This window comes from Callorhinus ursinus, unplaced genomic scaffold, assembly GCF_003265705.2.
Source record: "Callorhinus ursinus isolate GAN/ISIS: 27379988/994484 unplaced genomic scaffold, GSC_fseal_2.0 scaffold9, whole genome shotgun sequence".
NCBI classification, from domain to species: Eukaryota; Metazoa; Chordata; class Mammalia; order Carnivora; family Otariidae; genus Callorhinus; species Callorhinus ursinus.
The window spans coordinates 40,163,047-40,176,044 of NW_027397071.1; the positions used below are offsets into that span (position 1 = coordinate 40,163,047).

Consider the following 12,998-nt stretch of genomic DNA (forward strand, 5'->3'; position numbering starts at 1 on the left):
GGGGTAATGACTTTGTTCAATTAATTGTCTTTATGGTTGTACAACTCTGAATATACTAAAAACCACTGAGTTGTACAATTTAAATTTATCTCAATAAACTTTGTTACAAATTTAAAAAATCAATGGACTTTGGAGTTAGAGCACCTGGGCTTGAATAACCAGCCCACCATTTAAGCAAATTTCCTGGACTTTCTGATTTGTTTCACTGATAGAAGAAGTGGCTCCTAGGTACAACAGAATAACTTCGGGCTTTGGGATCAGACAGGCCTGAATACATATTTCAGCTCTTCTAACCAGCTGTGTGACTCTGGCATGGTACCTGACCTAAGTGAGCTCATATATATCATTGAGATGTATATCATTGACAAGAAGATGCAAATAACAACTAATTTTAGGATTGTGGAAAAATTACAAAAAAAAAAAAAATCCACATAAAATGTTTGTCCCAGAGTATGAGATCACTTACATGGTAATTCTTATTAAGTTCATCAGGTTAAAAAAAAAAAAAAGTTCATCAGGTTTTCGTGAAGGTCAAATAAAACTATTCATTGAATGAAGGCACACTGTAAACATTAAAACATCTTATATATATTATTACTTTATTACAGAATATCAAATTTTATAAATAATTACCTGTTATATAATTATGTATTTAAATCAAATTATATTTAAAGCACATATGGTGATTTTTAAAAAAATTATCTAGGTTATTCCATGTGTTAGTTATCCACTGTTGCAAATTGCCACAGAATTATTGGATTAAAACAGCACAGATTATTTTCTTAAAGTTCTGGAGGTTAGAAAACTAAAATCAAGGTGTTGGCAGATTGCATTCCCTTTGGAGGCTTTTATTTCCTCACTTTTTCAGCTTCTATAGATTGCCTGCATTCTTTAGCTTGTGACCCCTTCTTGTATGACTTAAACTTCTTGCTTCTACTATCACATCTGTTTCCTGCTTCCTATTGTAAGGACCCTTGTGATTACATCAGGTCCACCCAGGTAATTCCAGGATAATCTCTCCAACTCAAGATCCTCAACTTGATCACATCTGCAGAGTCCCTTTTAGGATATACACAGGTTCCAAAAATGAAAACATGAACATACTTGCAGTCTACCACATCCAAAGACAGTAGAAAAGAAGAAACTCAGTTTCTGAAAGACACTTTTTTTTTTTTTTTTACCTGCTGGGACAGTGTTCATGATTTGTTTTATTGTTACTGCCACTAGCATCATCATAGTAATTGAGCACTTGCCAAACACTTTAATATCTCATCATATCAGCAACCCTATGAGGTAGGTATTATCAATATTTTCTCTATTTTGCAGATGAAGAAACTGAAGATCAGGGAGGTGATATAACCTACATATGGTCACAAAGCTAGGAATTTTTCAGATTCAGACTGACTGATTCCTGGGATTGTGTACTTACTCTGCTGCCTCCCTTGGGTACTAAGACAGTCAGTAAAAATGAGTAACTTGACAGATGCGGGATTTCTATGGATCTATAGGCTCCTCAAGGGTGGAGCTGATGAGAATATGGCAAAAATAATTCAAAAGATATCTTAAATATTCTTTCTTTGAGGCTAGGACAGATAGTTCAACAAAAGCCTGGAAAGGTCCCCCAGCCTTTGGAAATACTCCTGTCAGACTTACCTGTTCATGTCCATAGTATGCTGCAATGTGCAATGGAGTGAAAAAAACTGCATCTTGAACATTGACATTAGCTCCATGTTGCAGCAGGACATCAGCAGCCTGGACAAGAAAGAAAGCTCAGTTAAGACCTTGATTTGGGGCATCTGCCTATCAAAATACATTTTACAACCACCATGCACAATGCTTCTTCAGAAATCACTATCCTGAAACAGTTTTCTTCCAACTCCCTTCTCTGAAACCTCTGATGGCTTGTTTTTGTCTCAAAAATGAAGACCAAACCCCTTAGCATGGGTTTCAAATGTCTTCTCAATCTGACAGTATTCTTTTTAAATGAATCTCCCATTACTCTCTTTCATAAACTCAATTATGTAGTAAAACTGTATCCCATTTCCTGCTCCTTTGAGTCTTTGTTCACATCATCTCCTCAGCCAGGAATTATCTCTTGCCCAATCTACAGATATTTAAACCCAAGCTAAATACCTTCTCCTCCAAGATTTCTTTGATTTTCCTACCTTCACTCCCAACTGACTTGCTGAAATTGTCTTCCTTCTTTTTTTTTTTTTAAAGATTTTATTTATTTATTTGAGAGAGAGAGAATGAGAGATAGAGAGCACGAGAGGGAAGAGGGTCAGAGGGAGAAGCAGACTCCCCGCTGAGCAAGGAGCCCGATGTGGGACTCGATACCGGGACTCCAGGATCATGACCTGAGCTGAAGGCAGTCGCTTAACCAACTGAGCCACCCAGGCACCCCAATTGTCTTCCTTCTTTATAAATCTCATATAACTTTCTTTCATGCCATATAGAACATTTAAAAAATTATATGCATGCCTTTTCATCTGTACTAAAGAACAAATCCTTTAAGGGCAAGTACATCAGGTTCATCTTTATAATCCTGCCCTGGCCTGTTGCCATGCAAATAGTAATCATTCTATAAGCATTTGTTGAATGAATGAATGGATGAGTGAATGAATGAATGTATGAATGAGCAATTGAAAAACATAAGGAGCTGTTGGCCAACTGTCTTCATGGAAAATTACAGATTGTAACAAATCTGCTAACCCTTCAAATTTCTTCTCCTCCCAAAGACCTATTTCTAAGTCTCTTCTCTGGAAAACTGATTGGAATCATTTCCTTCAGATGTGCTCATTTTTCATTTTTATTGTGGATTTTAATGCATTGTCTGTTATTCATGTGGTCAAATAATATACATTTGGGAAGATTTTTCAAAAGTTTGTTAGACTTAGAAAAGAAAACAGGAAGATGGGATCTAAAAGCTCAAAGGACTTACGCTCCAAAAATGTTATCACTTTTTTATTAAATTGGAAAGGGGTCCATGAAATACCTTTAAGTTAAATAAGCACATGCATTCTTATATATATTATGTATGGTTATGAATATATATACATATGTACATATATAAAATAATTTTAAAGGATGGAAGGAAATATACCAAAACATTAATAGTAAATAGCTAAAAAGGTGAGATTACAAGGGAACTTCAAATTTTTCTGTTTCACAATTTTTACCATGATTCGTATTACCAGGAAAATATCTTCCATTTTGAAACAAAAATTAATAAGAAATACCAAATTTTAGTATTTTGGACAAGTGACTTCACTCATATTTTTATTCTTGTCTTTCTAATGAAATCACTGTTCTAAATAAATAGTTACACTACCCAGGAGCAGCCATAAAATAGGGGACATTTTAGAGCTTATGAATAAAGCTGTGATTTAAAGCTAGACACACTTTTGATATTGGAGCCACAATAAAGCTGAGTTTTGATGGTTTTGAGAAAAAACTTCTACTAACAAAGCAACATCTATAGTTCCAAGATATTTGAAATTCTTACCAAAGAAACTCCATATACATAAAACAGGAAAAAATAATCAAAGTTATGTTTTTGATGGGTTTGATGATTAATATTGAACAAAAATCAGAAGGTAAAATACAATCAGTGACAATATGTTATAGATAACAGAATGACTGAGTTTAATGTTACAGGCTTTTCAACAAGTTTGGGCATAGCTACTCCTTTGCTCATTTACATTTTCTAGCTATCCAAGAAGGTCATTTACAAGATCAAAGGATTGTGAATTTTCATTAGATGGATCGAAAGCAGCTGGATATGTTCTTCTGTCAAAGATACACTTAGTATTTTTAAAATTTTTTGTTTCTAATTTTTAAATTTTTTTTCTCCAAGATTTTCTTTAAATTCAAGTTAGTTAACATATAGTACAATATTAATTTCAGGAGTAGAATCTATGATTAAAAAAGATAAGGAATTCTTGTTAGGACATCTGAAATTTCTGGTGGTTTCAAAAATACAAACAGGTGTTGGGGCACCTCGGTGGCTCAGTCGGTTAAATGTCTGGCTCTTGATTTGGGGTCAGGTCATGATCTCAGGGTTGTGAAATCAAGCCCTTAGGTCTGGCTCCGCACTCAGCAGGGAGTCTGCTTGAGATTCTCTCTCTCCTTCTCCCTCTGCCCCTGCCCCCTGCCATGTGTGCACGCACATGCTCTCTCTCTCTAAAATAAATAAATATATATAATATATATAAACAGGTGTGTATATATATGAGTATATATATATATATACATATATATATAAACAGCTGTATAGGCTTCTGTACACTCTCAGAACAATACTCTTGCTGATATTTTGGTATTGCTAACTAATGATCTATAGAATACATAATGTGTATAGTGAGTTGTTTTTCTAACAAAAAATTAAAAACACGATTAACACAATTAACATTTATTGAGGGCATATTATGTGTCAGACCCTGTACTAAGTGCATAAATGGTAACTGAAATGTCCTGTTTCACCCCAAAACACAGAAAGATAGGTGCTACTCTTCCATTTTAAAAGGGAAGAAACTGAGCCTCAAGGAGGCTAGAGAAATTGTTCAAGTTCCTACAGCTAGTAAAGGCAGAACTGGAACTCAAATCTAGTTCCCTTCGACTTCAAATGTTTTCCATTAGGCCCCTTGTGTGTCCTTGATCTCATTAACACTAATCTTTAAGTAAATGAACTAACTGACTCAAACTCAGGTAAGAGGAAACTTTCAGTAGAAGCTCTGTAGATTCACCTTGGAAATGAATATCAGAGCCATTTATACAGTGCTTGGTATCTTAGACTTCACATGCCTGGGAGTTCAATCTTAGGAACTTTTATAGAAGGTCACAAATGATCAAGTAAATGAAGCTTTTTACAATTTCTCTTATTTTAAATATAGCATAGAGTAAAGTAGACAGCATGTATTTTTATTGTAATAGGGACTCTCAAATGTTAACATATAGAGCCAATTTCTTAGGCATGGTTCCAGAACTTACTTTGATCCTAAAAGATAATGGCTCTTAGGCTTCAATAAATGGTCCAAAGCAAACTTTTTTCCTAAATTTGCACTTACCCAGTCATTCAGAAGGTCAATCTTTTGGCTGAACATTCATTAATTATGAACTGTTGGCCTTCTGAGAAACTGTCAAAATGTAAGTCTTAATGAAACCACACAGAGTCATTATTGAACGGTAGGCTTTATTTAGTTCGTTTTAAAATTCAAGGAAGTATTTAACCATTGAGAGCAATGTACATTGGAATTATCTGAATAACGTCATATGTTATTTATATGAGTAGAATGCATTTATTGATTTTTATTACTTTTGGAGTCACCATGGAGAGGGTATCTCTTAGCAATCTATGGGAATATAATGTATTGTGATGTACAAATAAGACTATCATGTCGCCAAGACAAATATACTTGTATTAACATTTAGGTGGGACATATATCTATTATTTTATCCATGTTTCCCTTCCCCAGAACCTGAAAAAGTTGGTAAAGCAATTTCACATTCTTTCTACTACATGAAGCTGCATAAAGTCACAGCCCGAATTATTTGCCACTTTGCAAAGTATATGGTAGGCATCTAAGTAATTGTTGAATTGGACTGTGTTTCTAGCAAAAATTATATACACACAAACCATCAGTTACAAGTGAATTTAAGCATTAACAATTAGGACCCAATTATGTGATAGAAATTTTAAATAATTCAATTCAACAAACATTTATTGATAACTTATTTTATTTTTATTTATCTTTTTTTTTTTCAATTAGCAATAATCGTGCCTCGGATAAACCTCATTGGCTACGATACTGCCACTGCGCAAAGCTATCTTTTATTTTTTAAATTCAATTAGCCCACAAATAGTACATCATTAGTTTCAGATGTAGTGTTCAACAATCCATCGGTTGCATATATTAAATTAACCTTTAGCAAACCTCAGTGCCTGCTCCATGCTGGGAACTGAAATTAGAGTTTTACATGTACACATTATCTCATTAGGATTTTTGCAGGACATAAAATCTGTTGTCTTAAGATTTTTTGATAAAATACATAGTTTTGATCTTTTTCCCTTGAAAATATTAACAAAACTACTAGTGAAATTGAAAAATAGAAAAAAGGTTATCACAGAAAGGATATATTTATAATCTTTAAACTCTTTAAGGAAATAGAGGGGTGGAGCAAGATGGTGGAGGAGTGGGAGACCTGGATTTCGTCTGGTCTCAGGAATTCAGGTGAATAGGGATCAAACCATTTTGAACACCTACGAACTCAACAGGAGATCAAAGAGAAGAATAGCAACAACTCTCTGAACAGAAAAGCGACCACTTACTGGAAGGTAGGACGTGCGGAGAAGTGAATCCGAGGCGATATTCGGGAGGATGGACGGCAGGGGAGGGGGCCTCCGTCGGCCGCTTCTGGCAAGTGCTAGAGCCGCGGAGCACAAAATCGGAACTTTTAGAAGTCGGCTCCGCTGAGAGATGTTGCTCCAGTGGCCAAGCTGAGGGTGGAACCCTCGCGGGACAGTGTGGTCTCAGGACCCTTGGGGTCACAGAAAGACCGGGGGTGCCTGAATGCGGCAGAGCTCCCAGGTATCGGAACAGGGAAGCCGGCTGCAGAGACGGAGCCGAGGCGTGGGCTCTCAGCTCGGGGTTGCCATAAACTGTGATCCGCGGACCAGTCGGGCCACTGCTCCTCCAGCAGGGACCCAACAAGCGGCAGAGCCGGGGAGACTCCCCTTCCTTCCCGGGGAGGAGCGGCACGGAAGCGCACTGCAGGGATCTGCTGGGTTTGGAGACTCCACACGGGGTTGGGGGCCAGAGATAGAAACACTCGGTCACAGCCCGGGTGAGCACAGAGTGCGGCCAGAGACCGGGACATGGGAGTGACTGACTGCTTTTCTCTGGGGGTGCACTGAGGAGTGGGGCCCCAAGTTCTCGGCTCCTCCGGGCAGAGATTGGGAGGCCACCATTTTCACCCTGGTCCTCCAAAGCTGTATGGAAAGCTGGCAGGGAACAAAAGCTCCCGAGAGCAAACCCGAGCAGCTTGCTTACCCGGGACAAACAAGGGCAGGGCAATTCCGCCTCCAGCAAAGACATTTGGGAACCACGGCAACAAGCCCCTCCCCCAGAAGATCAGCACGAACAGCCAGCAAGCCAAGACCAAGTTTACCAATCAAGAAGAACAGGAGAACTCCAGCGCTAGGGGAATACTGCACATAGAATTCATGGCTTTTTTACCATAATTCATTAGTTTTTCAAAGTTAATATTTTTTACCTGTTTTTTTTTTGAATTTCTCTTTTTCCCTTTTTCAACCAACATCTTATCAATCCCTTTTTTAAAAAAATATTTTTTTATTTTTCATTTTTAGAGTCATACTTTATCCCTTCGTTGTAGTTACCCTTATTATTGGCATATATATATAAGTTGTCGTCTCTTTAAAATTCTGAGATACAGTTTCTTCTAATGGATCAAAATATACCCTAAATCACTAGTAAACGGCTTTGTTCTAGTCTCCTGCCTGATCACATTCTCTCTCTTTTTTTTCTTTTCTTTTTTTTTAAATCTTCTTTTTTCAAACAACTTATCAATTCCTTTTATAAAATCTTTTATAATTTTCATCTTTACAGTCATTATCCATCCCTTTATTGTATCAACCCTTATTTTGTACATATGTAAGTCTTTCTTCCTTTTAAAATTTTAGGAGGCACTTTCTTCTAACAGACCAAAATACGCCCAAAAATCTAGTGTGTGGCACTGATCTATGCACTAGCCTGATCACGTTTGATCATATTTTTTTTGTTTTGTTCTGTATTTGTTTTTATCTTTTTCTTTCTTTTTTTTCTCTTTCTTTTTTCTTTCTTTCTCTTTCTTTTCCCCTGGTTTCAGGTCTTTTCTGATTTGTATAGAGTATATTTGCTGGGGATGTTGTTAACCTGTTAGCATTTTGTTCTCTCATTCATCTATTCTCCTCTGGACAAAATGACAAGACAAAAAAAATCACCTCAGCAAAAAGAACAAGAGGTAGTACCCTCAGCCAGGGACCTACTCAATACGGACATTAGTACGATGTCGGACCTAGAGTTCAGAATCATGACTTTAAAGATACTAGCTGGGCTTGAAAAAAGCGTGGAAGTTATTAGAGAAACCCTTTCTGGAGAAATAAAGAACTAAAATCTAACCAAGTCGAAATCAAAAAGGATATTAATGAGGTGCAATCCAAAATGGGGGCACTAACTGCTAGGATAAATGAGGCAGAAGAGAGAATCAGCGATATAGAAGACCAAATGATGGAAAATAAAGAGGCTGAGAAAAAGATAAACAACTACTGGATCACGAGGGCAGAATTCGAGAGATAAGCGATACGATAAGACAAAACAACATTAGAATAATTGGGGTCCCAGGAGAAGAAGAAAGAGAGAGAGGAGGAGAAGGTATATTGGAGCAAATTATAGCAGAGAACTTCCCTAATGTGGGGAAGGAAACAGGTATCAAAATCCAGGAGGCACAGAGAACCCCCTCAAAATCAATAAAAATAGGTCAACACCCCGACATTTAATAGTAAAACTTACGAGTCTCAGAGACAAAGAGAATATCCTGAAAGCAGCTCGGGAGAAGAGACATGTAACCTACAATGGTAGAAACATTAAATTGGCAACAGACCTATCCACAGAGACCTGGCAGGCCAGAAAGGACTGGCATGATATCTTCAGAGCACTAAACGAGGAAAATATGCAGCCAAGAATACTATATCCAGCTGGGCTCTCATTGAAAATAGAAGGAGAGATAAAAAGCTTCCAGGACAAACAAAAACTAAAGGAATTTGCAAACACAAAACCAGCCCTACAAGAAATATTGAAAGGGGTCCTCTAAGCAAAGAAAGAGCCTAAAAGCAGCATAGATCAGAAAGGAACACAGACAATATACAGTAACAGTCACCTTACAGGCAATACAATGGCACTAAATTCATACCTTTCAATAGTTACCCTGAATGTAAATGGGCTCAATGCCCCAATCAAAAGACACAGGCTATCAGATTGGATTAAAAAACAAGACCCATCATATGCTGTCTGCAAGAGACTCATTTTAGACCCAAAGACACCCCCGGATTGAAAGTGAGAGGTGGAAAACCATTTACCATGCTAATGGACAGCAAAAGAAAGCTGGGGTGGCAATCCTTATATCAGACAAATTAGATTTTAAAACAAAGACTGTAATAAGAGATGAAGAAGGACACTATATCATACTTAAATTGTCTATCGAACAAGAAGATCTAACGATTATAAATATCTATGCCCATAACATGGGAGCAGCCATTTATATAAGGCAATTAATAACAAAAGCAAAGAAACACACTGACAACAATACAATAATAGTGGGGGACTTTAACACCCCCTGACTGAAATGGACAAATCATCTAAGCAAAAGATCAACAAGGAAATAAAGACTTTACATGACACACTGGACCAAGTGGACTTCACAGACATATTCAGAACATTCCATCCCAAAGCAACGGAATACACATTCTTCTCAAGGGCCCATGGAACATTCTCCAAAATTGATCACATCCTAGGTCACAAATCAGGTCTCAACCGGTACCAAGAGATTGGGATTATTCCCTGCATATTTTCAGACCACAATGCTTTGAAACTAGAACTCAATCACAAGGGAAAGTCAGAGAGAACTCAAATACATGGAGGCTAAAGAGCATCCTATAAAGAATGAATGGATCAACCAGAAAATGAAAGAAGAATTAAAAAAATTCATGGAAACCAATGAAAATGAAAACACAACTGTTCAAAATCTTTGGGATACAGCAAAGGCAGTCCTGAGAGGAAAGTATATAGCAATACAAGCCTTTCTCAAGAAACAAGAAAGGTCTCAAACACACAACCTAACCCTACACCTAAAGGAGCTGGAGAAAGAACAGCAAATAAAGCCTAAACCCAGCAGGAGAAGAGAAATAATAAAGATCAGAGCAGAAATCAATGAACTAGAAACCAAAAGAACAGTAGAACAGATCAACGAAACTAGGAGCTGGTTCTTTGAAAGTATTTACAAGATTGATAAACCCCTCGCCAGACTTATCAAAAAGAAAAGAGAAATGATCCAAATCAACAAAATCATGAATGAAAGAGGAGAGATCACAACCAACACCAAAGAAATACAATTATAAGAACATATTATGAGCAACTCTATGCCAGCAAATTAGATAACCTGGAAGAAATGGGTGTATTCCTAGAGATGTATCAACTATCAAAATTGAACCAGGAAGAAATAGAAAACCTGAACAGACCTATAACCCCTAAGGAAATTGAAGCAGTCATCAAAAATCTCCCAACAAACAAAAGCCCATGGTCAGATGGCTTCCCAGGGGAATTCTATCAGACATTTAAAGAAGAATTAATACCTATTTTCCTGAAACTGTTCCAAAAAATAGAAATGGAAGGAAAACTTCCAAACTCATTTTATGAGGCCCCCATTACCTTGATCCCAAAACCAGACAAAGACCCCATCGAAAAGGAGAATTACAGACCAAATCCTTGATGAACATGGATGCAAAAGTTCTCACCAAAATACTAGCCAATAGGATACAACAGTACATTAAAAGGATTATTCACCATGACCAAGTGGGATTTATCCCTTGCCTGCAAGGTTGGTTCAACATCTGCAAATCAATCAATGTGATACAATACATTAACAAAAGAAAGAACAAGAATCACATGATCCTCTCAATAGATGCAGAAAAAGCATTTGACAAAGTACAGCATCCTTTCTTGATCAAAACTCTTCAGAGTATAGGGATAGAGGGTACATACCTCAATATCATAAAAGCCATCTATGAACAACCTACAGCGAATATCATTCTCAATGGGGAAAAGCTGAGAGCTTTCCCCCTAAGGTCAGGAACGCTGCAGGGATGTCCACTATCACCACTGCTATTCAACATACTATTAGAAGTCCTAGCCACAGCAATCAGACAACAAAAAGAAATCAAAGGCATCCAAATCGGCAAAGAGGAAGTCAAACTCTCATTCTTTGCAGATGATATGATACTGTATGTGGAAAATCCAAAAGACTCCACCCCAAAAGTGCTAGAACTCATACAGGAATTCAGTAAAATGGCAGGATATAAAATTAATGCACAGAAATCGGTGGCATTCCTATACACCAACAACAAGACAGAAGAGAGACAAAACCAGGAGTCGATCCCATTTACAATTGCACCCAAAACCATAAGATACCTAGGAATAAATTTAACCAAAGAAGCAAAAGATCTGTACTCCGAAAACTATAAAATACTCGTGAAAGAAATTGAAGAAGACACAAAGAAATGGAAAAATTTTCCATGCTCATGGATTGGAAGAACAAACATTGTGAAGATGTCAATGCTATCTAGAGCAATCTACACATTCAATGCAATCCCCATCACAATACCATCCACTTTTTTCAAAGAAATGGAAACAAATAATCCTAAAATTTGTATGGAACCAGAAGAGACCCCGAATAGCCAGAGGAATCTTGAAAAAGAAAAGCAAAGCTGGCGGCATCACAATTCCGGACTTCCAGCTCTATTACAAAGCTGTCATCATCAAGACAGTATGGTACTGGCACAAAAACAGACACATAGATCAATGGAACAGAATCGAGAGCCCAGAAATGGACCCTCAACTCTATGGTCAACTCATCTTTGACAAAGCAGGAAAGAATGTCCAATGGAAAAAAGACAGTCTCTTCAACAAATGGTGTTGGGAAAATTGGACAGCCACATGCAGAAGAATGAAACTGTGCCACTCCCTTACGCCACACACAAAAATAGACTCCAAATGGTTGAAAGATCTAAACGTGAGACAGAAGTCCATCAAAATCCTAAAGGAGAACACAGGTAGCAACCTCTTCGACCTCAGCCACAGCAACTTCTCCCTAGAAACATTGCCAAAGGCAAGGGAAGCAAGGGCAAAAATGAACTATTGGGATTTCATCAAGATAAAAAGCTTTTGCACAGCAAAAGAAACAGTCCACAAAACCAAACGACAATTGACAGAATGGGAGAAAATATTTGCAAATGACATATCAGATAAAGGGCTAGGATCCAAAATCTATAAAGAACTTATTAAACTCAACACCCAAAGAACAAATAATCCAATCAAGAAATGGGCTGAAGACATGAACAGACATTTTTCCAAAGAAGACATCCAAATGGCCAACAGACACATGAAAAAGTGCTCAACATCGCTTGGCATCAGGGAAATCCAAATCAAAAAAACCTCAATGAGATACCACCTCACACCAGTCAGAATGGCTAAAATTAACAAGTCAGGAAATGACAGATGTTGGTGGGGATGTGGAGAAAGGGGAACCCTCCTACACTGTTGGTGGGAATGCAAGCTGGTGCAACCCCTCTGGAAAACAGTATGGAGGTTCCTCAAACAGTTGAAAATAGAGCTACCGAACGATCCAGCAATTGCACTACCTGGTATTTACCGCAAAGATACAAATGTAGGGATCTGAAGGGGTACGTGCACCCCAATGTTTATAGCAGCAATGTCCACAATAGCCAAACTGTGGAAAGAGCCAAGATGTCCATTGACAGAAGAATGCAGAAAGAAGATGTGGTACATATACACAATGGAATATTATGCAGCCATCAAAAGGAATGAGATCTTACCATTTGTAACGACTTGGATGGAACTGGAGGGTGTTATGCTGAGTGAAATAAGTCAATCAGAGAAAGACATGTATCATATGACCTCAATGATATGAGGAATTCTTAATCTCAGGAAACAAACTGAGGGTTGCTGGAGTGGTGGGGGCGGGAGGGATGGGGTGGCTGGGTGATAGACATTGGGGAGGGTATGTGTTATGGTGAGCGCTGGGAATTGTGCAAGACTGTTGAATCACAGATCTGTACTTCTGAAACAAATAATGCAATAAATGTTAAGAAAATAAAAGAAGAAGATAGCAGGAGGGGAAGAATGAAGGGGAGTAAGTCGGGGGGGGAA

The 12,998-nt window shown here is 37.7% G+C and overlaps 1 protein-coding gene and 1 pseudogene across 7 annotated transcripts in view; both read right to left on the reverse strand.

The window, feature by feature from the left end:
* TNNI3K (TNNI3 interacting kinase) overlaps positions 1-12,998 on the reverse strand; it is a 312,765-nt gene that overhangs the window by 195,313 nt on the left and 104,454 nt on the right. For all 7 annotated transcript variants that reach the window (XR_012379408.1, XM_073896522.1, XM_073896521.1 and 4 more), the window contains one exon: positions 1,654-1,752. Coding sequence is in view for 6 of the 7 variants with exons in the window: in XM_073896522.1 (XP_073752623.1) it covers positions 1,654-1,752 (99 nt within the window). In the remaining variant the exon portion in view is untranslated. The remainder of the gene's footprint in view (positions 1-1,653; positions 1,753-12,998) is intronic.
* LOC112824076 (U4 spliceosomal RNA) lies at positions 5,698-5,825 on the reverse strand (annotated as a pseudogene).